Below are 24,880 nucleotides of genomic sequence, written 5' to 3'. Positions count from 1 at the left end.
AAAACGACACATGTTTTCTTTGATATCATAAAATTACAGAAAAAAAATATTTAAAAATAAAAATAAATTAATAAAAAAAATTAAAATAAAAACAAAAAATGCTTAAAATTCTGGCTTGTACTAGAACTCTATCTTTGCTCAACAATGATAAGTTTACAAGCTAGCAGAATCTGTTTATGTATTTTTTGTTTTTATTTTAATTTTTTTTATTAATTTATTTTTATTTTTAAATATTTTTTTTCTGTAATTTTATGATATCAAAGAAAACATGTGTCGTTTTTCTCCGTGTGCTCCTGATTATTCTTGCCAATATTATGATGGTTTTCTCCGTGTGCTCCTGATTATTCTTATCAATATTATGATGGTTAATCCGTGTGCTTGCGATCATTCCTGCGGTTTCGGTCAAAGGTCAAAGTCACACCCATCCAAGATAGCAGCCGTGACGTCGCAATCCAAGATGGCGGACTGTGAGAAATCTGAGAAGCACTAGCAGGAAGGACGAACTTCCTTCTCCTTGAAGACTATCGATGCCATTCTTCTTATGCGACCGATAGTGAACAACCCGCATCCCGCATAAAATAAATAAATATTATTTTACCTGCAAGCAAAACGTGACGTCATCTGATGTTGAAAAGCGGAACTGCTTGCAGCAAGTACCTTTGCATGAAATAAATTAACTCTCACCACTGAATAGTGCTATTGTAGTCAGTCAGAGACATAAAGTTTCGTAGCCATGCGGCCAATTAGTCATGCATTCTCGTAACCATGCGTTCTGGAAGCTTCGTAGTCCTATAGCCTCGCGATGACGTAACCTTGAAGACTTGCAATCGCATAGTCTCGTAACCTCATGGTTCGTAGTCTCGTAGTCATGATGTATTGGAGCCTCGTAGACTTGAAGCTACGTAAGCAAGTAGCTTTGTAATCTTATAACATAATGCTGATGGCGTAGATGTAGCAAAAGAGAAAATTCCATCGAAGACAGATGTGTCAATTGGAGCCTTGCAGACGAGTAGCTTCGTAGTCAAGAACTCATGCAGACTTGTATTCCTGTATCCACGCAGTCACGTAAACTCGTTTTCTAGAGGCTTCGTAGCTCTGTAGCCTCGCAGTCTCGTAAACATGAAGATTCGTAGTCACGTAATCTCGTAACCTCATGGCTCGAAGTCGCGTAGTCATGAAGTCTTAGGACCTCGTAGAATTGAAGCTACGTATCCAAGTATCCTCGTAGACTTGAAGCTACGTAAGCAGGCGGCCTTGTAATCTTATAACATAATGCTGGTGGTGCAGTTGGAGCAAAAGAGAAAATTCTGACGAAAACAGATGCTGTAATTGTAGCCTTGTAGACGAGTAGCTTCGTAGTCAAGTACTCATGCAGACTGGTAGTCCTGTATCCTCACAGTCACGTAAACCTGTGTACTAGAGGCTTCGTAGCTCTGTAGCCTCGCAGTCTCGTAAACTTGAAGATTCGTAGTCACATAGTTCTGTAGCCATGTGGTCTCATAGTCTCTTAGACTCGAAGAATTCTAGCCTAATATATTTGGGGCCAAAAGACTTTTGGAACCAAAAGACTGTAGGTGTCAATGACTGATAGAGCCAATGAATATTGGAGTCAATGAATATTGGAACCATTGAATATTGGAGCCAATGAATATTGGAGCCAATGAATATTGGAACCAATGAATATTGCAGTCAATGACAAATTAATGTGCTTCCTTTTCGTCGATGGTGCTGCCTTTTCGTTGTCGGTGCTTCCAAATGTGCTTCCTTTTCGTTGGCGGTGCTGCCTTTTCTTTGTCGGTGCTTCCAAATGTGCTTCCTTTTCGTGGGCGGTGCTGCCTTTTCTTTGCCGGTGCTTCCAAATGTGCTTCCTTTTCGTTGGCGGTGCGGCCTTTTCGTTGATGGTGCTTCCTTTTCGTTGTCGGTGCTTCCAAATGTGCTGTTTTTTCTTTGGCGGTGCTGCCTTTTCGTTGTCGGTGCTTCCAAATGTGCTTCCTTTTCGTTGGGCGGTGCTGCTTTTTCTTTGTCGGTGCTTCCAAATGTGCTTCCTTTTTGTTGGCGGTGCTGCCTTTTTTTTGTCGGTGCTTCCAAATGTGCTGCCTTTTCGTTGTCGGTGCTGCCTTTTCGTTGTCGGTGCTTCCAAATGTGCTGCCTTTTCGTTGTCGGTGCTGCCTTTTCGTTGTCGGTGCTTCCAAATGTGCTGCCTTTTCGTTGTCGGTGCTGCCTTTTCTTTGTCGGTGCTTCCAAATGTGCTTCCTTTTCGTGGGCGGTGCTGCCTTTTCTTTGCCGGTGCTTCCAAATGTGCTTCCTTTTCGTTGGCGGTGCGGCCTTTTCGTTGATGGTGCTTCCTTTTCGTTGCCGGTGCTTCCAAATGTGCTGTCTTTTCTTTGGCGGTGCTGCCTTTTCGTTGTCGGTGCTTCCAAATGTGCTTCCTTTTCGTTGGCGGTGCTGCCTTTTCTTTGTCGGTGCTTCCAAATGTGCTTCCTTTTCGTTGGCGGTGCTGCCTTTTCTTTGTCGGTGCTTCCAAATGTGCTGCCTTTTCGTTGTCGGTGCTGCCTTTTCGTTGTCGGTGCTTCCAAATGTGCTGCCTTTTCGTTGTCGGTGCTGCCTTTTCGTTGTCGGTGCTTCCAAATGTGCTGCGTTTTCGTTGTCGCTGCTGCCTTTTCGTTGTCGGTGCTTCCAAATGTGCTGCCTTTTCGTTGTCGGTGCTTCCAAATGTGCTGCCTTTTCGATGACGGTGCTTCCAAATGTGCTGCCTTTTCGTTGTCGGTGCTTCCAAATGTGCTGCCTTTTCGTAGTCGGTGCTTCCAAATATGCTGTCTTTTCGTTGGTGGTGCTGTCTTTTCGTTGTTGGTGCTTCCTTTTTTGTTGACTGCGCGTAGTACAAAATGTACTGATTGAATATTTACTAGTTTATCACCTCTTGGTGTTACTAAAATATTTTACAAGGTTACTTGGTCCTTTAGAATGTATAAAAATGTCACGATGGATTACGAAGGTCATGTGGTCCTGAAATGACTAGCCTATACGTCTGATAATGGCATGACTCGGTCTCTTGGACTGAAGGCAATTGATCTATATGTGTGGCTTTGTACATGAACGGCTTATATGTTATTCAGATTATTGAAAAATTAGACTTTCATAATAGGCTAATCGGCACTGATTTAATTCGTTGGTCCGGTATATTGACTTGAGTTGATTTTCGTAGAGTGAATGATTAATAAACTCCGCGAAAGGTAATGGAAAACAGAACCTAACATTTATTTAATAATTAGTTACAACTGTCTCTGGTCAAGAATCTAACCGTGGACAGGGATCCATCGATTCGATTTGTAAATTAATAAATGATTTTTTCGGAGACTATTGGAATTTTTCCCGCATTTCTAGCTAAATAATTACATGATTTCAAGATGGCGGTCAAATTTTAAGATGGTGGGTACCTCAGTAATAAATGATTACTGCACTGTAGCATGTTAGAATAAAACTAGCATGATGGTAATACGAGTACACGCACAAGATGGTGTACTCCAGCAGGTGGTCGCTCCTTGTAGCATGTACTGAACATAAAATGACGGATCCGTGATGGACATCAAGGACAAAGTCAAATTTCAAGGACAAAGTAAAATTTCAAGGTCAAAGTCAAATTTCAAGGTCAAGGTCAAATTTCTAGGTCAAGGTCAAATTTCAAGGTCAAGGTCAAATTTCAAGGTCAAGGTCAAAGTTCAAGGTCAAGGTCAAAGTTCAAGGTCAAGGTCAAATTTCAAGGTCAAGGTCAAATTTCAAGGTCAAGGTCAAATTTCAAGGTCAAGGTCAAATTTCAAGGTCAAGGTCAAATTTCAAGGTCAAGGTCAAATTTCAAGGTCAAGGTCAAAGTTCAAGTTCAAGGTCAAATTTCAAGGTCAAGGTCAAAGTTCAAGGTCAAGGTCAAAGGTGTGGTGACCAGATAATTATACTACATGATATCGGCACACTCTAGCACACGAAAACAAGATGGTGGTCTCCAGTGGATGAAGACAAGATGGCGGACATGATGTCATACCAGTTGACGATATATACCTTGGTATTGGTGGTGATAGATCAGTCTAGGTAGCTTTCATGGAGGAAGGATCGACTGTTTACTTTCGTCGGGAATCGAACCAAGGACGTACATCGATATAATCAAACAGAATTTAAATACGTTAATTTTTTGATGAATTTTGGAATTTTTTTCATTAAAATCGGATAATAAATAAAGATTTTCAAGATGGCGTCCAAATTTCAAGATGGCGGACATGACGTCATACTACCTGATGGTATATGTGCATTGACATAAGTGGTGGGGGTCAGTCTGCCAGCACCCCGCCACAGGGGAAGGATCGGTCACCATTTTTATTTTTTTTTGCCCTCACCGGGTTCGAACCGAGGACTCCGAGCTCCGTGTCGTAAATATATGTTTTTTTGATATTTTTGATTAAAATTTTATTAAGTGAATTTTTTTATAATTTTTAAAAAAATTTTCATTAAAATCGGATAATAAAAAAGTTAAAGATGGCGAGCGTAACGAAAATTGCAACGGTGACGTCATAATTCAAAATGGCGGATAACACATCGACGGAATGTTCGAGAACACAATGGCGGATTTAAGATGGTGGATCCAAGATGGCCGTTGGGGTCAAGGTCAAAGGTCAAGGTATCCTTATTCCTAGAAATGGCTTAACTGAGGCTTGAGTTAAGGATGCGTAAGCCTATTTTAGGAATTGGTGTTCTTTCTAAGGCAAAAGACATTTGTGGTTTTTTGAAATCCTAATTTTTCCTCGAAACGGGAATTTTTCCCTCGAAAACGGGAAATTTTGAGTCATTTTGAGGCATTTTTGAGGAATTTTGAGGAATTTTTGCCGCCGTGACGTCACAATCCAAGATGGCGGAGTCGGCTCTCGGCTCCACACCCTGAACCCTGATCTCGGAGCCCCTATTATATACTACTTACCTGTATAATTGGGTAAAATTTGTCAATTTAATATTGGCTTTACCTTCAGTATAGGTTTTAGGATCAAACACTGATGTACAGGTTGCAGACCAATTTGGTTGTACAGGTTGCGAACCAATTTGTGTCCGTCACTTATTTTTCAGGACACACAGAATTATAACTGTAGCCAATATTATACTTAATTTAGTTGCTTCAGTTTTCCCTAAAATACTCTACAAGGGCTATATTATTAACTAGCTAATGCCCTGCATGCGTTGCAATGCCTCAGTCGATTAATTTTTGTAATTGGTTTGATGTAAGCACACACATTCAAAACATCTCTCTTTATCTCTCTATATATATAAATATATACCTTCATATCTCTCTATATCTCTCCTCTGTCACAATTGTGACATGGGTATATAAAACACGAATGGAATGTTGTTTTAAAATTTCAAAGCAATCGGTTAAGAACTTTAGGAGATGTAAGATTATGTACGAAGGAACATTGATCTTTTTATTTATGTAGATTACATTATCGTTTGTATTTCGCTGACTGACTCGACCGTGGGTTGTCGTCATCATGCAATGCCGAGGGCTGAGGGCTGAGTGGAGCCGGGAACTGACCGGTCCTGTCGTCCTCCAGCTCGCGGATGGCTCCCAGCGGACGGCCCTGGAACTCGGGCTTGGCCAGCGCCTCCCTGACCTCGCTGAGGCCGGACACCAGCAGGATGGGCTGCGAGAAGAGGCGCAGGCCCACCACGTTCCCGTAGGCGCGCCGCAGGTCGCGCGCCAGGAGGAACGACTTCTTGGACCTCATCAGCGGGGCGTTTCCCAGGACCGGCCACAGCGGGGGACCTCAACACACGCGAACAACAACACACGTTATTCATTACATGCGGGGCCGCAACTAGAGTCTCTGGCACCCGGGGCATGAATGGATTCATGCGCCCCCCCCCCCCTCTTTTTTTGCACATACCACACCAATAAAGCGGTCGGTCCGGGGGCTCTCACACGGAAAAATGGTGCTATTTAAGCATTTTCCATACCTACATGTAACAGTTTCTGTGCTACTGTATCTTCCATGCATGAACCCACTATGTCCACAAAGTAGTCCGTATAATCACTAGACTTGTTCATTAAATATGTTGAGACGTTATATTGTAAATCAGATTAGACATTCCTGGCATGCAAGTTAAAAAACTTTTTACCAGTTACCAGTTGTAGTAGGAATTACAATGCAAGCGATTTCGGCGCCCCCACAGCTTTGCGCCCGGGGCGTATGCCCCGCTTGCCCCCCCCCCCTCCCCCCCTATTTTCGGCCCTGATTACATGCGAACAAGCGCTTCCAAATAAAATGAAATGGAATCTATACAGACATTCTTTAAAATGCTGCTTAAATGGCTATTAATATCACTCAAGAAATATATAAGGGTATTGAGTTATGATTTAATGTAGGTTTTACGCAGGTAATTACGTGTGATTAGTCACTTCATCGAGATAATTCGTAGTAATAAAGGTGTTCATTTAACCCCAAGAGTTCAAAACGCTACCGAGTTTATTATTTTTACCATACATTGCTAACTTACTTACTAAATTATTTTGAGAAAATGCGAAAAACATATTTTACCAACTGAGACAATGGAACAAAAATAGTTTAATACTGTATAATAGGTGCTCTTCATTAACTCAGATACTTAGTGAAATAATAATAGCAGCTAAGTTATCCATCTATAATTTAAGGAAACTTATATTTCTTGGCAAAAGTAGGTATTTTCAGTTAGAGATTTATAATTGTTTCTATTGTTCTCGTGGTCATATTACTTACTGATAAACTGAAATAGTCATTGAATAGTTAATAAAACAATTGCTCAAACATGAGTACTTGTTTTGACAACAGAACGTCTTATGTATTAATTCTGGTTTACATATATATTTAAACTTTTTGAGTCTGCATTTACAATGATTCATCTCATTAAAAATATATGTTACCATAATATCGGGCAGATACTTTTAGATTTGATTGTAAATATACCGTTAAAAATTTTGACATAAAATGTACGAAAAAAGCTAGTTACAAAATATTCAGAGATATTTGTAAATTTACCATTTACTGTGTCAATTTACGTGTTCTAAGTTTTCTTACTTTCAACATTAATTCACAAAATAAAATTGGTATATTAGCAAAACATTTAAAAACGTTTTAAGACTTCTGCAAAAATACATTACTGTTTCTTTCACGTGTGTGTTTAACCCGGTTTATAAGAGATAAAGAATTCTGAAGTTGAACTACGGTATAGTTGGTATGAAAATCCAGCTACCTGAATTCAGCTATCTTCGTTTATTTCAGGTGAATTATTGGTTTTAAAATCCGTAAATTTCCTGAAATTCCTCGTGGTTTACGACATGTGGTCAGTATATTTTACTTCTCGCCAACAGCGAGGTTACTGTCGTGTAATCATTCCCAACATCACAGTATGGCTCCAATTAATTAGCAGTGTTTGAATGGTTCACAGCCCGCTATAATATTAGCGGTACTGTCACCGTCACCTTCAGCTTTTGTGCATAACTGTAGGATGAAAAAAAGGAGCACGTTTAACTCAGCACACATGATAGAAGTGATAGAAGAACGAAAACATGCCCAGCAACATATATATCATATTTCTCTCTATATATCTCTTTGTCTATGTACCTATTCTCTGTCCTTTTTGCGTCAGCAACGTTTCACAACAATATTTCACGAAAACGTTGCATTAACATTTACTCTCATCGCGCTCAAAGAAGTTTCACATAAAAAAACTTTATTTGACAAAAACAACAGCGGGATCATTGGACATGTAAACAAAGAACGAACACAACGCGAGAAACTTCAGAAAATGGGAAAGGAATCGGACTTATCCTGTAATAAGAACTTATTTAAACATTTAACATAGATAACAGAATAAACAAAGACTATAAATTGGGATTATATCCTGAATGTGATACGTATGTTTAACCTCTCGACACCTAGTTCGGTTTCATGTGAAGTTCAGGCTGGTGTGTGTGTGTTACAAGTGAAGGTGGATTTAGGCTATTTATATTATGTATTCAAGCAAAGAGGCCTTTGTCGAATGAACGTATAAGTAGTCTAATAAGTTGGCTACTGTAACAGGCCTATGTGAGTGTGAAATATATTGTCACGCTGTAAGGCTTGTAATTTGTTAATTTTGCAGGAATAGATGTACTAAACTGGCCTGCAGTGTATGCGGTTGCAAAGTAATTGAGTTAAATATAAAATATGCATTGTTTAAAGTGGTGCGGGGTTAAGTCTGCCAGTGGACATCGTAGAGGAATGATGAGTTGTAATAGTTTTTGTAAGTGCATCTTGTGGGAATCTAATCCAGAATCCTCCAAAGTCTATGTTACAGTTTGTGCATTTTAATTAAGTAAAAAATGAACTATTTTTATACATTTTAAAAAACACCCAGGTACTCGAAATTTCATGGGTAAGTGCGTCTGTACTGATAATTTTTTTTTTTAATAATTTTAATCCATGATACCTTTCAAGGTAGTGGCATGGAGAAATATTTATAATTCAAGATGTTCAAGATGACGGTTACAAATGATTGGTGGGGTTAATATCAAAGGTCTATATCAAGTTACGTACTATACGAAGCCCGCGCTGACCTGTTTTGGGCGTTTGTGACGTCTTCCTGTGAGGTAACCTCAAGGAAAAGGTTTTCAAACATCGCCTCAGCTAGCACACCAACCGATAAGTATTCAAGTTTATTATTTGTGCTTGTAAATATTAAATTAATGTGTTTACAAATCGTTTTATCTACATTTTCACATAAACAATACGTTAATCCAGTCAGTCCATCTTATCCCAGGCATTAACTGTCGTACGTACCTGGTGGATAGTTGTCTGGTTTTCTGGTCAGCTTGTATATCAAGAAAGCCACAGTAAGGAGGAGAACAATAGCTACAACCATTCTGACGAACTAAGTTTGTTCAGTTTTAAGTTGTTTAGAAGAAGCAGTTTCTCGGCACAGCTATCCTGAAAAAAAAAGAAGAATTCATTAAGTGAGCAGAAGTGTGTTAAAAAAAATAGCAATGTTGTTGATTCTGAAAGCATAAGCGTAAACTAAGAATAATCACTCACAGTAAAAAAAAATCTAAATTTTGGAGGGTTCTCTATTCGAGTATGTTTGCAAGATTAAAATTATATTTTTTCAGTGTATTTTAATTTAGAAATAAAAATATGCACTTAATTATACATGGCTAGATAAAAGCTATTTTATACTTATATAAAGTACTAGCTGAAGTACTCGGCGTTGCCCGGGCTAAACACTTCATAATATAAGGAACGTCACTACCGAGTTTCAAATTTATATGACATACACTTTAAAAACTGGAAATTTTGATTTTAAAGTCCCATTGATTGCACAATCTCGGTGCATCAAAACTACGCATCAGCAAAACCGGGACACCAATTTTCAGCTTCGTTTTATGTGAAGGCAGGTAACCCCTAGGCAAGACGTAACGGACGCACAAAACGCGTTACAAATTCAAGGAAACGCCATCTATGACAAAGTTTTAAACTAAACTGTTATTAGCACCTTTAGTTCGCGAGCAGCCGCGAGATTCACTCGGATGGGTTTAGCCAAGGAGAAGGATAGGACGTATATGACAGTGTGGCGAACATAGAGAAATGACACAAACCCTATGACTTACCTTCTATGATGTGTTATTATAAAACAGAATTTACCCATTTTAAACTCCCTAAGCGATGGAATTTTGAAATTATATATAGTACAAGTCCTTGTCAGAATTGTAACGGGAGAGGAAAATTATTGATTGTCCGAAAAATGAAAAATAATTAAATATAATAAAAATAATTCTAGTAAAAGAAAAAAAATAAACGCAGAGAGAGGAAAAAAAACAATAGTTTAGGTTTGTGATTTAAAGTGAAAAAAAGTATTTAAATATGTACTAATTGAACTCTTATGAGGGTACTGATTGCTTCGTTGTTAATATCACATGGGTGTTTTTTTACTTGTATGGGAAAACTAACAATGATAAGGCATCTAGTGCGTGGCAACAATGTTAATAGGCAATAGGAAATAAACTTCTAGCGCCTGCGGCATTGTCAACACACACTTCGTACGTGTACTGCATGTTGTATCTAACCACCTCCAACCCATTTGATTCTAAATTGGACTTTTAGTAAGGATCCCTAATGTTATTGATAATATTATATAGCCTATAGCCTTCCTAGATAAATGTACTATCCAACACTGAAAGAATTTTTCAAATCGGACCAGTTGTTCCTGAGATTAGCGCGTTTAAACAAACAAACAAACGAACTCTTCAGCTTTATAATATTAGTATAGATTTCATTTTCCAACGAATGCCTTAATAGACACTTATTCCTACCATCTGTGCATTATATAGCGTCAAGATAAAATCTCAACTAAACAATAATTTTACTGAAAACGTTATAATACATAACTTATTTTGTTCAAAAATAGCTACTTATCACTCCAAGTTTTGGTGCAACCTCCAAAACACCCTAAAAAGTTTAGTAGTTACAGTTCATGTCCATCGTGCGTGTAAAAAAACTTTTCTCGATTGAAGATCTTAAAAAATGCCATGCATTGATATTTTAAAAGAATTATTGAATTTTATTCTGATAAATCGATGTCATAATTTGGCTAAAAGTCATTGTTTCATAAATTACACTTCGACTAGAAATGTCAAAAATAGATGACAATGAACTACTGCAAAATTGTAAAAAAAGAAATTGAAGATTAACATTTAAAAAATCTCAAAAAACCTTCCTCCACCGTTAAATAATACAGCGATCTTAGCAGGACATGCAGAGATAAAGCAGATCGTTATTTATGCCTCAAATATAATAAAATATCTTATTTAAAATATTAGTTATTAAAACACTCACGGGTGCCGGAATCTATTTTTTTTGGGTAAGGGGGGGGGGGGGGGGTTTGTTTGTAGGACTATGACTTTTTTGTAATATTTGAAATCCATAACTATTTTTAAAACTATTGCCATACGTGAACAGTTAGTTTCAACCTATTTAGCCAGCCAAAAAAAAAAAGTTCAAAGTCTTTTTTTTATCCTATATGTATAAAAATAATAAGTGCTTAACATTATCTACTGTAAACAAAGAAATAAATTTATTTTGTGTTGAATGTAACAAATGAAGCATGTAATGTAAATTCAATAATATAAAAATAAATCAAGAAATTATTAGCTAGAAAATGTACAGGTTTTAGTCATACTAATTAAGACAGTTAAAAATACTTCTGTACAGTTATTAATATATTCATTTCGTTAAATATCATGGAATTCTTGGTACATTTGTTTTGGCCAAAACGTGGTGTTCGAAATGGCCATCTGTAGTAAAGTCTTGCTCAGAAACATTTGCATAGTGAAGTCGTTTTATATTATGACAGTAAAACTAATATTTTTCACAAGTGACTAACCTGTTCTTTTTAAATTAACTTTATACTGTAGAAGCTTGCTACAAAGCTAGGCACTCTTAATTTATTAGTTCTTTCCACAAAATGCAAACAATTTTTGAACATATATGGCAATATCTTGTCCAGTAGAAGTTAACTTACTTAAATAAATTCGCATCTCAGAAAATAGTATACAAACAATTCTGCAATAAGTAATTAAAATCGAACTTTGCGCGCGAATTTCACTAAATCGTACACATCATTCAGTTGTTTATTTTATTAACAACAAGATTTTGCATTTATTCGTCTAGTTGATGGTAAATGTGGCTTAGGTAATAATTTAATATTTCCACAATAATATAATTAATTTTCTTACAACAGACAATTGAATATTTACATAACGCTGGCCACTCGCTAAAAGTTTGGAACGACTAACTGTTTATGCTTTCTTTAACAAAAGAGACTTTGTACTATATTATAAATCATCAATATGTTCGGATGAAGTCAACTATTCAAATTAGTAGTATACGAATGGGGCTCCGGAAACAGGATGCAGGTAGTGGATTGATGATTGTCGTCCGCCATCTTGGATTGTGACGTCACGACGGCCATCTTGGATGGTTGTGACCTTGACCTTTGACCTTGACCTTGAATTTGATCCTCAAAAATCGCCATAATCCGCCAAAATTGGGCAAAATTTGCCCAAAATTCCTCAAAAATCGCCAAAATTTCCATTTCTGTGGAAAAAAGTTCCGCCAAAAAATCTCAAAAAATTCCACAAATTAAAAATTTCTCATTTCGAGGGAAAAATTTCCCGTTTCGAGGGAAAAATTCCCGTTTTTAGTCCTTAAAAATCCCAGCGGCTGAAAATTCCTAAAACTGGCTTAAGCATCCTTAACTCAAGCCTCAGTTAAGCCATTTCTAGGAATAAGGATACCATGACAGCCATCTTGGATTCTGACGTCACGGCGGCCATCTTGGATAAGCGTAACGTGACACTTTTTCGTGCGTGCAGCCAGCGTAACGGGACACAGCGTAACGGGACACAGCGTAACGGGACACAGCGTAACGGGACATAACGTAACGGGACACAGCGTAACGGGGCATAGCATAACGGGACATAACGTAACGGGACACGTAGATCACGGCGGCCATTTTGGATCCGCCATCTTGGATCCACCATCTTGGATGACGTCGTGGGTTTTCTCGAAAATTCCGGTGATGTGTTTTCCGCCATATTGGATGATGACGTCACCGTTGCAATTTTTGTTACGGCCGCCATCTTGAAAATCTTTAATTATTATCCGATTTTAATGAAAAAAATTCCAAAATTCATCAAAAAATTAACTTATTTGAATTCTGTTTGATTATATCGATGCACGTCCTTGGTTCGATTCCCGGTGAGTGCAAACATCAGATCCTTCCTCCATGAAAGCTACCTAGACTCTTCTACCACCACCAGTACCAAGGTTCATATATCGTCAGCTGATATAACGTCATGTTCGCCATCTTGTCTTCATCTGCAGGAGACCGCCATCTTGTTTTCGTATGCTAGAGTGTGCCGATACCATGTAGTATAATTATCTGGTCACCACACCTTTGACCTTGACCTTGAAATTTGACCTTGACCTTGAAATTTGACCTTGACCTTGAAATTTGACCTTGACCTTGAAATTTGACCTTGAAATTTGACCTTGACCTTGACCTAAAAATTTGACCTTGACCTTGAAATTTGACCTTGACCTTGAAATTTGACCTTGACCTTTAAATTTGACTTTGACCTTGAAATTTTACTTTGTCCTTGTCGACCATCATGGACCCGACATTTAATGTTCAGTACATGCTACCAGGAGCGACCAACTGCTGGAGTACGTCATCTTGTGTGTGTACTCATATTATAGAGTACATTTACATCTGGTTAATTTTATTTTAACCTGCTACAGTGCAGTAATCATTTATTACCGAGGTGCCCACCGCCATCTTGAAATTCGGACGCCATCTTGAAATCATGTAATAATGTAGCTAGAAAAGCGGGAAATAATCCAAAATTCATCAAAAAAATCACTCATTAACTTACAAATCGAATCGATGGATCCCTGTCCACGGTTCGATTCTTGACCAGAGACAGTTGTAACTAATTATTAAATAAATGTTAGGTTCTGTTTTCCATTACCTTTCGCAGAGTTTATTAATCATTCACTCTACGAAAATCAACTCAAGTCAATATACCGGACCAACGAATTAAATCAGTGCCGATTAGCCTATTATGAAAGTCTAATTTTTCATTAATCTGAATAACATATAAGCCGTTCATGTACAAAGCCACACATATAGATCAATTGCCTTCAGTCCATGAGACCGAGTCATGTCATTATCAGACGTATAGGCTAGTCATTTCAGGACCACATGACCTTCGTAATCCATCGTGACATTTTTATACATTCTAAAGGACCAAGTAACCTTGTAAAATATTTTAGTAACACCAAGAGGTGATAAACTAGTAAATATTCAATCACTACATTTTGTACTACGCGCAATCAACAAAAAAGGAAGCACCAACAACGTAAAGACAGCACCACCAACGAAAAGGCAACACATTTGGAAGCACCGACAACGAAAAGGCAGCACATTTGGAAGCACCGACAACGAAAAGGCAGCACCGACAACGAAAAGGCAGCACCGACAACGAAAAGGCAGCACATTTGGAAGCACCGACAACGAAAAGGCAGCACCGACAAAAAAAAAGGCAGCACATTTGGAAGCACCGACAACGAAAAGGCAGCAGCGACAACGAAAAGGCAGCACATTTGGAAGCACCGACAACGAAAAGGCAGCACCGACAACGAAAAGGCAGCACATTTGGAAGCACCGACAAAGAAAAGGCAGCACCACCAACGAAAAGGAAGCACATTTGGAAGCACCGACAAAGAAAAAAAAGCACCATCAACGAAAAGGCCGCACCGCCAACGAAAAGGAAGCACATTTGGAAGCACCGGCAAAGAAAAGGCAGCACCGCCCACGAAAAGGAAGCACATTTGGAAGCACCGATAAAGAAAAGGCAGCACCGCCAACGAAAAGGAAGCACATTTGGAAGCACCGACAACGAAAAGGCAGCACCATCGACGAAAAGGAAGCACATTAATTTGTCATTGACTGCAATATTCATTGGTTCCAATATTCATTGGCTCCAATATTCATTGGCTCCAATATTCAATGGCTCCAATATTCATTGACTCCAATATTCATTGGCTCCATCAGTCATTGACACCTACAGTCTTTTGGTTCCAAAAGTCTTTTGGCCCCAAATATATTAGGCTAGAATTCTTCGAGTCTAAGAGACTATGAGACCACATGGCTACGAGTCTAAAATGATCTAGCTGGTTACGAGTTATACATGGCTTGCGAGGCTTCAGAGCTACGAAATTTCTAGTACACAGGTTTACATGACTGCGAGGATACAGGACTACAAGTCTGCAAGAGTACTTGACTACGAAGGTACTCGTCTACATGACTCCAGTTACCGCATCTGTCTTCGACAGAATTTTCTCTTTTGCTCCAACTGCTCCATCAGCATTATGTTATAAGATTACAAGGCCTCTTGCTTACGTAACTTCAAGTCTACGAGCCTCCAATGCATCATGACTACGAGACTACGAGCCATGAGGTTACGAGTCTATGCGATTGCGAGTCTTCTAGGTTACGTGATCGCGAGGCTATAGGACTACGAAGCTTCCAGAACGCATGGTTACGAGACTGCGAGGCTACAATTCTACGAGGTCCCAAGACATCCTGGCTACGCGACTACGAGCCATGAGGTTACGAGACTACGTGACAACGAATCTTCAAGTTTATGAGACTGCGAGGCTACAGAGCTACGAAGCCTCTAGTACACAGGTTTACGTGACTGTGAGGATACAGGACTACCAGTCTGCATGAGTACTTGACTACGAAGCTACTCGTCTACAAGGCTACAATTACAGCATCTGTTTTCGTCAGAATTTTCTCTTTTGCTCCAACTGCACCACCAGCATTATGTTATAAGATTACAAGGCCGCTTGCTTATGTAGCTTCAAGTCTACGAGGATACTTGGATACGTAGCTTCAATTCTACGAGGTCCTAAGACTTCATGACTACGCGACTTCGAGCCATGAGGTTACGAGATTACGTGACTACGAATCTTCATGTTTACGAGACTGTGAGGCTACAGAGCTACGAAGCCTCTAGAAAACGAGTTTACGTGACTGCGTGGATACAGGAATACAAGTTTGCATGAGTTCTTGACTACGAAGCTACTCGTCTGCAAGGCTCCAATTGACACATCTGTCTTCGATGGAATTTTCTCTTTTGCTACATCTACGCCATCAGCATTATGTTATAAGATTACAAAGCTACTTGCTTACGTAGCTTCAAGTCTACGAGGCTCCAATACATCATGACTAAGAGACTACGAGCCATGAGGTTACGAGACTATGCGATTGCAAGTCTTCAAGGTTACGTCATCGCGAGGCTATAGGACTACGAAGCTTCCAGAACGCATGGTTACGAGAATGCATGACTAATTGGCCGCATGGCTACGAAACTTTATGTCTCTAACTGACTACAATAGCACTATTCAGTGGTGAGAGTTAATTTATTTCATGCAAAGGTACTTGCTGCAAGCAGTTCCGCTTTGCAACATCAGATGACGTCACGTTTTGCTTGCAGGTAAAATAATATTTATTTATTTTATGCGGGATGCGGGTTGTTCACTATCGATCGCATAAGAAGAATGGCATCGATAGTCTTCAAGGAGAAGGAAGTTCGTCCTTCCTGCTAGTGCTTCTCAGATTTCTCACGGTCCGCCATATTGGATTGCGACGTCACGGCTGTCATCTTGGATGGGTGTGACTTTGACCTTTGACCGAAACCGCAGGAATGATCGCAAGCACTCGGATTAATCATCAAAATATTGATAAGAATAATCAGGAGCACACGGAGAAAACCATAATAATATTGGCAAGAATAATCAGGAGCACACAGAGAAAAACGACACACGTTTTCTTTGATATCATAAAATTACAGAAAAAAATAATTAAAAATAAAAATAAATTAATAAAAAATTTAAAATAAAAACAAAAAATACATAAAATTCTGGCTTGTACTAGAACTCTATCTTTGCTCAACAATGATAAGTTTACAAGCTAGCAAAATATGTTTATGTATTTTTTGTTTTTATTTTAAATTTTTTATTAATTTATTTTTATTTTTAAATATTTTTTTCTGTAATTTTATGATATCAAAGAAAACGTGTGTCGTTTTTCTCTGTGTGCTCCTGATTATTCTTGCCAATATTATGATGGTTTTCTCCGTGTGCTCCTGATTATTCTTATCAATATTTTGATGATTAATCCGAGTGCTTGCGATCATTCCTGCGGTTTCGGTCAAAGGTCAAAGTCACACCCATCCAAGATGACAGCCGTGACGTCGCAATCCAATATGGCGGACCGTGAGAAATCTGAGAAGCACTAGCAGGAAGGACGAACTTCCTTCTCCTTGAAGACTATCGATGCCATTCTTCTTATGCGATCGATAGTGAACAACCCGCATCCCGCATAAAATAAATAAATATTATTTTACCTGCAAGCAAAACGTGACGTCATCTGATGTTGCAAAGCGGAACTGCTTGCAGCAAGTACCTTTGCATGAAATAAATTAACTCTCACCACTGAATAGTGCTATTGTAGTCAGTTAGAGACATAAAGTTTCGTAGCCATGCGGCCAATTAGTCATGCATTCTCGTAACCATGCGTTCTGGAAGCTTCGTAGTCCTATAGCCTCGCGATGACGTAACCTTGAAGACTTGCAATCGCATAGTCTCGTAACCTCATGGCTCGTAGTCTCTTAGTCATGATGTATTGGAGCCTCGTAGACTTGAAGCTACGTAAGCAAGTAGCTTTGTAATCTTATAACATAATGCTGATGGCGTAGATGTAGCAAAAGAGAAAATTCCATCGAAGACAGATGTGTCAATTGGAGCCTTGTAGACGAGTAGCTTCGTAGTCAAGAACTCATGCAAACTTGTATTCCTGTATCCACGCAGTCACGTAAACTCGTTTTCTAGAGGCTTCGTAGCTCTGTACCCTTACAGTCTCGTAAACATGAAGATTCGTAGTCACGTAATCTCGTAACCTCATGGCTCGAAGTCGCGTAGTCATGAAGTCTTAGGACCTCGTAGAATTGAAGCTACGTATCCAAGTATCCTCGTAGACTTGAAGCTACATAAGCAAGCGGCCTTGTAATCTTATAACATAATGCTGGTGGTGCAGTTGGAGCAAAAGAGAAAATTCTGACGAAAACAGATGCTGTAATTGTAGCCTTGTAGACGAGTAGCTTCGTAGTCAAGTACTCATGCAGACTGGTAGTCCTGTATCCTCACAGTCACGTAAACCTGTGTACTAGAGGCTTCGTAGCTCTGTAGCCTCGCAGTCTCGTAAACTTGAAGATTCGTAGTCACGTAGTCTCGTAACCTCATGGCTCGTAGTCGCGTAGCCAGGATGTCTTGGGACCTCGTAGAATTGTAGCCTCGCAGTCTCGTAACCATGCGTTCTGGAAGCTTCGTAGTCCTATAGCCTCGCGATCACGTAACCTAGAAGACTCGCAATCGCATAGACTCGTAACCTCATGGCTCGTAGTCTCGTAGTCATGATGCATTGGAGGCTCGTAGACTTGAAGTTACGTAAGCAAGAGGCCTTGTAATCTTATAACATAATGCTGATGGAGCAGTTGGAGCAAAAGAGAAAATTCTGTCGAAGACAGATGCGGTAACTGGAGTCATGTAGACGAGTACCTTCGTAGTCAAGTACTCTTGCAGACTTGTAGTCCTGTATCCTCGCAGTCATGTAAACCTGTGTACTAGAAACTTCGTAGCTCTGTAGCCTCGCAAGCCATGTATAACTCGTAACCAGCTAGATCATTTTAGACTCGTAGCCATGTGGTCTCATAGTCTCTTAGACTCGAAGAATTCTAGCCTAATATATTTGGGGCCAAAAGACTTTTGGAACCAAAAGACTGTAGGTGTCAATGACTGATGGAGCCAATGAATATTGGAGTCAATGAATATTGGAGCCATTGAATATTGGAGCCAATGAATATTGGAGCCAATGAATATTGGAACCAATGAATATTGCAGTCAATGACAAATTAATGTGCTTCCTTTTCGTCGATGGTGCTGCCTTTTCGTTGTCGGTGCTTCCAAATGTGCTTCCTTTTCGTTGGCGGTGCTGCCTTTTCTTTATCGGTGCTTCCAAATGTGCTTCCTTTTCGTGGGCGGTGCTGCCTTTTCTTTGCCGGTGCTTCCAAATGTGCTTCCTTTTCGTTGGCGGTGCGGCCTTTTCGTTGATGGTGCTTCCTTTTCGTTGTCGGTGCTTCCAAATGTGCTGTCTTTTCTTTGGTGGTGCTGCCTTTTCGTTGTCGGTGCTTCCAAATGTGCTTCCTTTTCGTTGGCGGTGCTGCCTTTTCTTTGTCGGTGCTTCCAAATGTGCTTCCTTTTCGTTGGCGGTGCTGCCTTTTCTTTGTCGGTGCTTCCAAATGTGCTGCCTTTTCGTTGTCGGTGCTTCCAAATGTGCTGCCTTTTCGCTGTCGGTGCTGCCTTTTCGTTGTCGGTGCTTCCAAATGTGCTGCCTTTTCGTTGTCGCTGCTGCCTTTTCGTTGTCGGTGCTTCCAAATGTGCTGCCTTTTCGTTGTCGGTGCTGCCTTTTCGTTGTCGGTGCTTCCAAATGTGCTGCCTTTTCGTTGTCGGTGCTGCCTTTTCGTTGTCGGTGCTGCCTTTTCGTTGTCGGTGCTGCCTTTTCGTTGTCGGTGCTTCCAAATGTGCTGCCTTTTCGTTGTCGGTGCTTCCAAATGTGTTGCCTTTTCGTTGGTGGTGCTGTCTTTACGTTGTTGGTGCTTCCTTTTTTGTTGATTGCGCGTAGTACAAAATGTAGTGATTGAATATTTACTAGTTTATCACCTCTTGGTGTTACTAAAATATTTTACAAGGTTACTTGGTCCTTTAGAATGTATAAAAATGTCACGATGGATTACGAAGGTCATGTGGTCCTGAAATGACTAGCCTATACGTCTGATAATGACATGACTCGGTCTCATGGACTGAAGGCAATTGATCTATATGTGTGGCTTTGTACATGAACGGCTTATATGTTATTCAGATTAATGAAAAATTAGACTTTCATAATAGCCTAATCGGCACTGATTTAATTCGTTGGTCCGGTATATTGACTTGAGTTGATTTTCGTAGAGTGAATGATTAATAAACTCTGCGAAAGGTAATGGAAAACAGAACCTAACATTTATTTAATAATTAGTTACAACTGTCTCTGGTCAAGAATCGAACCGTGGACAGGGATCCATCGATTCGATTTGTAAGTTAATGAGTGATTTTTTTGATGAATTTTGGATTTTTTCCCGCTTTTCTAGCTACATTATTACATGATTTCAAGATGGCGTCCGAATTTCAAGATGGCGGTGGGCACCACGGTAATAAATGATTACTGCACTGTAGCAGGTTAAAATAAAATTAACCAGATGTAAATGTACTCTATAATATGAGTACACACACAAGATGACGTACTCCAGCAGTTGGTCGCTCCTGGTAGCATGTACTGAACATTAAATGTCGGGTCCATGATGGTCGACAAGGACAAAGTAAAATTTCAAGGTCAAAGTCAAATTTAAAGGTCAAGGTCAAATTTCAAGGTGAAGGTCAAATTTCAAGGTCAAGGTCAAATTTCAAGGTCAAGGTCAAATTTCAAGGTCAAGGTCAAATTTCAAGGTCAAGGTCAAAATTCAAGGTCAAGGTCAAATTTCAAGGTCAAGGTCAAATTTCAAGGTCAAGGTCAAATTTCAAGGTCAAGGTCAAATTTCAAGGTCAAGGTCAAAGGTGTGGTGACCAGATAATTTTACTACATGGTATCGGCACACTCTAGCATACGAAAACAAGATGGCGGTCTCCTGCAGATGAAGACAAGATGGCGGACATGACGTTATATCAGGTGACGATATATGAACCTTGGTACTGGTGGTGGTAGATCAGTCTAGGTAGCTTTCATGGAGGAAGGATCTGATGTTTGCACTCACCGGGAATCGAACCAAGGATGTGCATCGATATAATCAAACAGAATTCAAATAAGTTAATTTTTTGATGAATTTTGGAATTTTTTTCATTAAAATCGGATAATAATTAAAGATTTTCAAGATGGCGGCCGTAACAAAAATTGCAACGGTGACGTCATCATCCAATATGGCGGAAAACACATCACCGGAATTTTCGAGAAAACCCACGACGTCATCCAAGATGGCGGATCCAAGATGGCGGATCCAAAATGGCCGCCGTGATCTACGTGTCCCGTTACGTTATGTCCCGTTATGCTATGCCCCGTTACGCTGTGTCCCGTTACGTTATGTCCCGTTACGCTGTGTCCCGTTACGCTGTGTCCCGTTACGCTGGCTGCACGCACGAAAAAGTGTCACGTTACGCTTATCCAAGATGGCCGCCGTGACGTCAGAATCCAAGATGGCTGTCATGGTATCCTTATTCCTAGAAATGGCTTAACTGAGGCTTGAGTTAAGGATGCTTAAGCCAGTTTTAGGAATTTTCAGCCGCTGGGATTTTTAAGGACTAAAAACGGGAATTTTTCCCTCGAAACGGGAAATTTTTCCCTCGAAATGAGAAATTTTTAATTTGTGGAATTTTTTGAGATTTTTTGGCGGAACTTTTTTCCACAGAAATGGAAATTTTGGCGATTTTTGAGGAATTTTGGGCAAATTTTGCCCAATTTTGGTGGATTTTGGCGATTTTTGAGGATCAAATTCAAGGTCAAGGTCAAAGGTCAAGGTCACAACCATCCAAGATGGCCGTCGTGACGTCACAATCCAAGATGGCGGACGACAATCATCAATCCACTACCTGCATCCTGTTTCCGGAGCCCCATTCGTATACTACTCAAATTGATTGCTTTCTTACTAACTAATTACTTAAAGTTTACTTATGAATCCTCTAAATGATCATAATAAAAGTATGTTTATATTATCCACGGAATAGCTTCTTCGTTAAGGCTTGCTCTCCTCCAATCGGAAAATTGAACAAAAATTTACTGAATTGAGTTTGAATATATTTCCAGCAAAGCTTTGCCAGATTTTCTTGGCTAATTAAATTTAATTTAAGAAAAAGCCGTCTGTAAAATGGTGAAAGTGAGGTCACTAAAAATTTGCAAAATGATTATAACTGATTTGAATTCGATACCCCGCGTTTTATTTTGGGCGATGGATTAGCAGATATAACAGTCTTAATTCATTGATATAATTTACATAAAAAAATTAACCAACCTGTGTAATGTAAAATCTATAACAAAGAAGTTATGAAATAGACCAAACGGAAATAATTCCCAACTAATAAAGTTAAAGCCTAATGAGATAGAATATCCCAGTTTGACTTAAATTACTGCCCATTAATTAATATTAGGCTCAAATTTGCCAAATAATAACTTCCTGTATCATTTTCTCAAGGTAAACTACGTACTACATTCTTAAAGACAAATTTATCACGTATTTACAGCTTTATTAATACTGGAACAAAATTCATTGAAGTTTAATATTAGTACATTATAATTGTTTGGGTTTTTATTCAATGTTTTAATTTTTCAAATGTTTTAATTGGAAAAAGTTTTAACTACGTTTTATTTTCAGTAATTATACATACATTTTTCGATGTATGTTCGTGTGTTACTTTAGGCAGGTCTACGTTAAAAGTAACTTGGAGAGAAAAGAAAGGTTGATTTAAAATTATTAAAAATACACTGTTATGACTACAAGCAACAAGCGGTAAAACAACACTTTAGGTAAAAGTCAGCAGTCAACGAAGTATAGTACTTAGTATACATGAAACTGAAAGAAAGTGGGTCGCCTATGCAGTGGGTTCTTGTTGGCTATGATCGCCCGGGCATCCCACTCATACGAGATGGTCGAGGGTTCTGGACCAACTCACAGCAGGTATCATCTTAAGGCCACTGAGCGGGTGTCAAGCGTGGTTCGCACGCAGCCCAACGTGACCGCAGACAGCATGTGCGTAGCTAACTGCGCAGCGTGAAAATTCATTCCACATCATTTTTAATGCTATTTCAATCGCTTTTAGTGCTGTGTGGCCGGCAGAAGTCTTAGGTTGATACGTTGTGCGTGCACTGTTAAATATGTTCACCTTAAATTCACGAAGAAAAATGGTAACAAAAAATAAACTAGTGACCTTCGTTAATTTACGGCTATATTCATAAATTTAAGTAAAATGAGTTCATATTCTTTGACATGATTTAAAAATAATATTATTGGCATATTAACAAAATATAAAAAAAATTGTGCATTGAGTCTACGCGCTACAGAAGATAAATGGAGATAAATATTAGTATATTTTTATTGAATAGGAAATAATAATTGAGAATAGTAAGAATGCGAGTATAATCTCAAATAATAAAATATTCCTAACATAACACTTTCAACAAGAATCATTTACACAAATAATTAAAAAAATTATATGTACATGAAATATCAATATTTTCTTGCGAAGATGGCCGGTGACGTGGTGCACGACAATAAGCTCAAACCCCGTTGTGTTGCCTTCTGCCCAAGAACTCCCTTAAGTCGAGTGGCGCCAGACGCAGGCGGGTCCCTACCGCCGCGACCAGCCTATCCCTGCAGCAATGTATGGTTAAACCTGAGATGCACGCCGCCCACTAAACGCCTGCCCCCTGACGCCTCACGCAACATACAGTGCCTCATAGTTCATTTCCAAACCACCAGAGCGCTGCACTAGTCCCCTCCATAAACCCAATGCTTTAGCAGTCGCCTCGTGTGAGTCGATCTCTCCTTGTTTCGGACACCCCTCAGTAGGTCGCGCTGACATCGGCCAGTACCACCAACTTCGAGACATCGAAGATAGTATTTCTCGACCACTCCCTCGGAAATCTTCGAAACCTTTCGGTCCAGAAGCCGAAGCCTCCCTCCTTTCTTTTGATTGACGTCGTCTTTTAATTACGAGTCACTGCCGCCCCAAACTTACGTCGCGCCGCGACAGCAGATTGACCACTCCGCATCGTCGGCGGCCGCACATCAAGACTTCACTCTAGTCGTTGTTTAAAGATGTAATCGTCTAGGCAAGGGATGTGATCCATGCAACTTTAGTAATTAGTAATTAGTCAGTCTGCGTACCTCGTAGAGGTAGTCAAGCTTCGTTAATAATACTTCATAATATTTTTATTCTTTTGAATCATGGAAACGTCCGACACAACCGCATGTTCGCGAGCTCCGCACCCTGGCTGACGCTAGAAGCCATCTCCCTGTATGGTGAGTTTTTGACAAATCTTATTCCCCGACCACAATCATTTTTGTTAGTACCTAGGCATTTTCTGCCTATTTTGCTAACTGTCTGTGAAACAGTACTGAACATGTTTATTCCGGACTTTTTCACAGACAGGGTCCAAGCGCCGGATGTGGACCTAACCACACCACCCTCAAGTCCTTCCTCCAGCAATCAGGACGACTAAGGCGCCCTGACGCCTCGTTAGCAGCTCAACTTCGGCCAGCGAACGTCAAACCTCCAGTCCCTTAGTTTTTTTTATATTTTCAGAATAACATTACATCACCACGTTGAAAAGATCTGAACACTAGAAATTTTTCTTTTGGGACTTTGCTCAATCGCTCTAAGTGTACTTGTATTGTAAAAAAAACGTAACCTTTTTATTTTTTCTGATTCTATTGCAATTATGTCCAATGATTAATGGTAATTTTCCTTTCTTTAGAGAATGTAATTTTAAATCCATGTTAGTATAATTTAATAATTTTAATATATTTGTCAATCAATTTATCAAATATTATTTTAATGTGAAAGTAATTAAAAGTTAAATAAAAATAGTGGTACTCATATCCAGATGAAATTACGAGTTATTATTTAGCCTTTTGAAACTAAAAGATCCATCAGTTACACAAGTCATCAAGAGAGAGAGAGAAGTGTGACAAAATGGTAACAGAGCTTGGGTTTACTCTGTTCTTACTATGTGTAACAAAGTGTGAGTTAAAATGTGCGTAAAAGTGTTTTCAAAAGTGTGTTTAAAATTATGTGTTAAAGGCTGTGTGAAAGTATGTGTTTAGGTGTGTGTGAAAGTGTGTGCCATGCCGTCTCCCCCTCTGCCCCCACCACGTACGTTACCTACTATTTACCCTCATGCGATCGGAATTTTCGTAATGATCGAAAATTATTACCCCCTCAGAAAGACGCTGCACTTCAAAACCTAGTTATGTTTACAGCCAGAACACTCTTATTTGTTCACATGTGTTTAGTTTTGTTAAGAACGAAAAATACAGCTCGGTATTCGAAATATGGAGTAGTTTCAACGAAGATTCGGTTATTTGAAATAACGAATAACTTTTCGTTTATTTGACATAATTCTTCGT

General features: G+C 39.3%; 1 protein-coding gene across 2 annotated transcripts in view; it reads right to left on the bottom strand.

Moving 5' to 3' along the window:
- The window catches only part of LOC134527535 (methyl farnesoate epoxidase-like), a 134,273-nt gene that overhangs the window by 52,791 nt on the left and 56,602 nt on the right, over nucleotides 1-24,880 (bottom strand). For both annotated transcript variants that reach the window (XM_063360293.1, XM_063360294.1), the window contains exons 2-3: nucleotides 8,832-8,978; nucleotides 5,570-5,800 (exon numbers count right to left, since the gene is read on the bottom strand). In XM_063360293.1, the coding sequence (XP_063216363.1) occupies nucleotides 5,570-5,800; nucleotides 8,832-8,913 (313 nt within the window). In that variant the 5' untranslated portion in view covers nucleotides 8,914-8,978. The remainder of the gene's footprint in view (nucleotides 1-5,569; nucleotides 5,801-8,831; nucleotides 8,979-24,880) is intronic.

The sequence above is a fragment of the Bacillus rossius genome, chromosome 1 (assembly GCF_032445375.1).
Source record: "Bacillus rossius redtenbacheri isolate Brsri chromosome 1, Brsri_v3, whole genome shotgun sequence".
NCBI classification, from domain to species: domain Eukaryota; kingdom Metazoa; phylum Arthropoda; class Insecta; order Phasmatodea; family Bacillidae; genus Bacillus; species Bacillus rossius.
The sequence above is the reverse complement of the archived record's forward strand: the minus strand, read 5'-3'. Positions and strand labels throughout refer to the sequence as shown.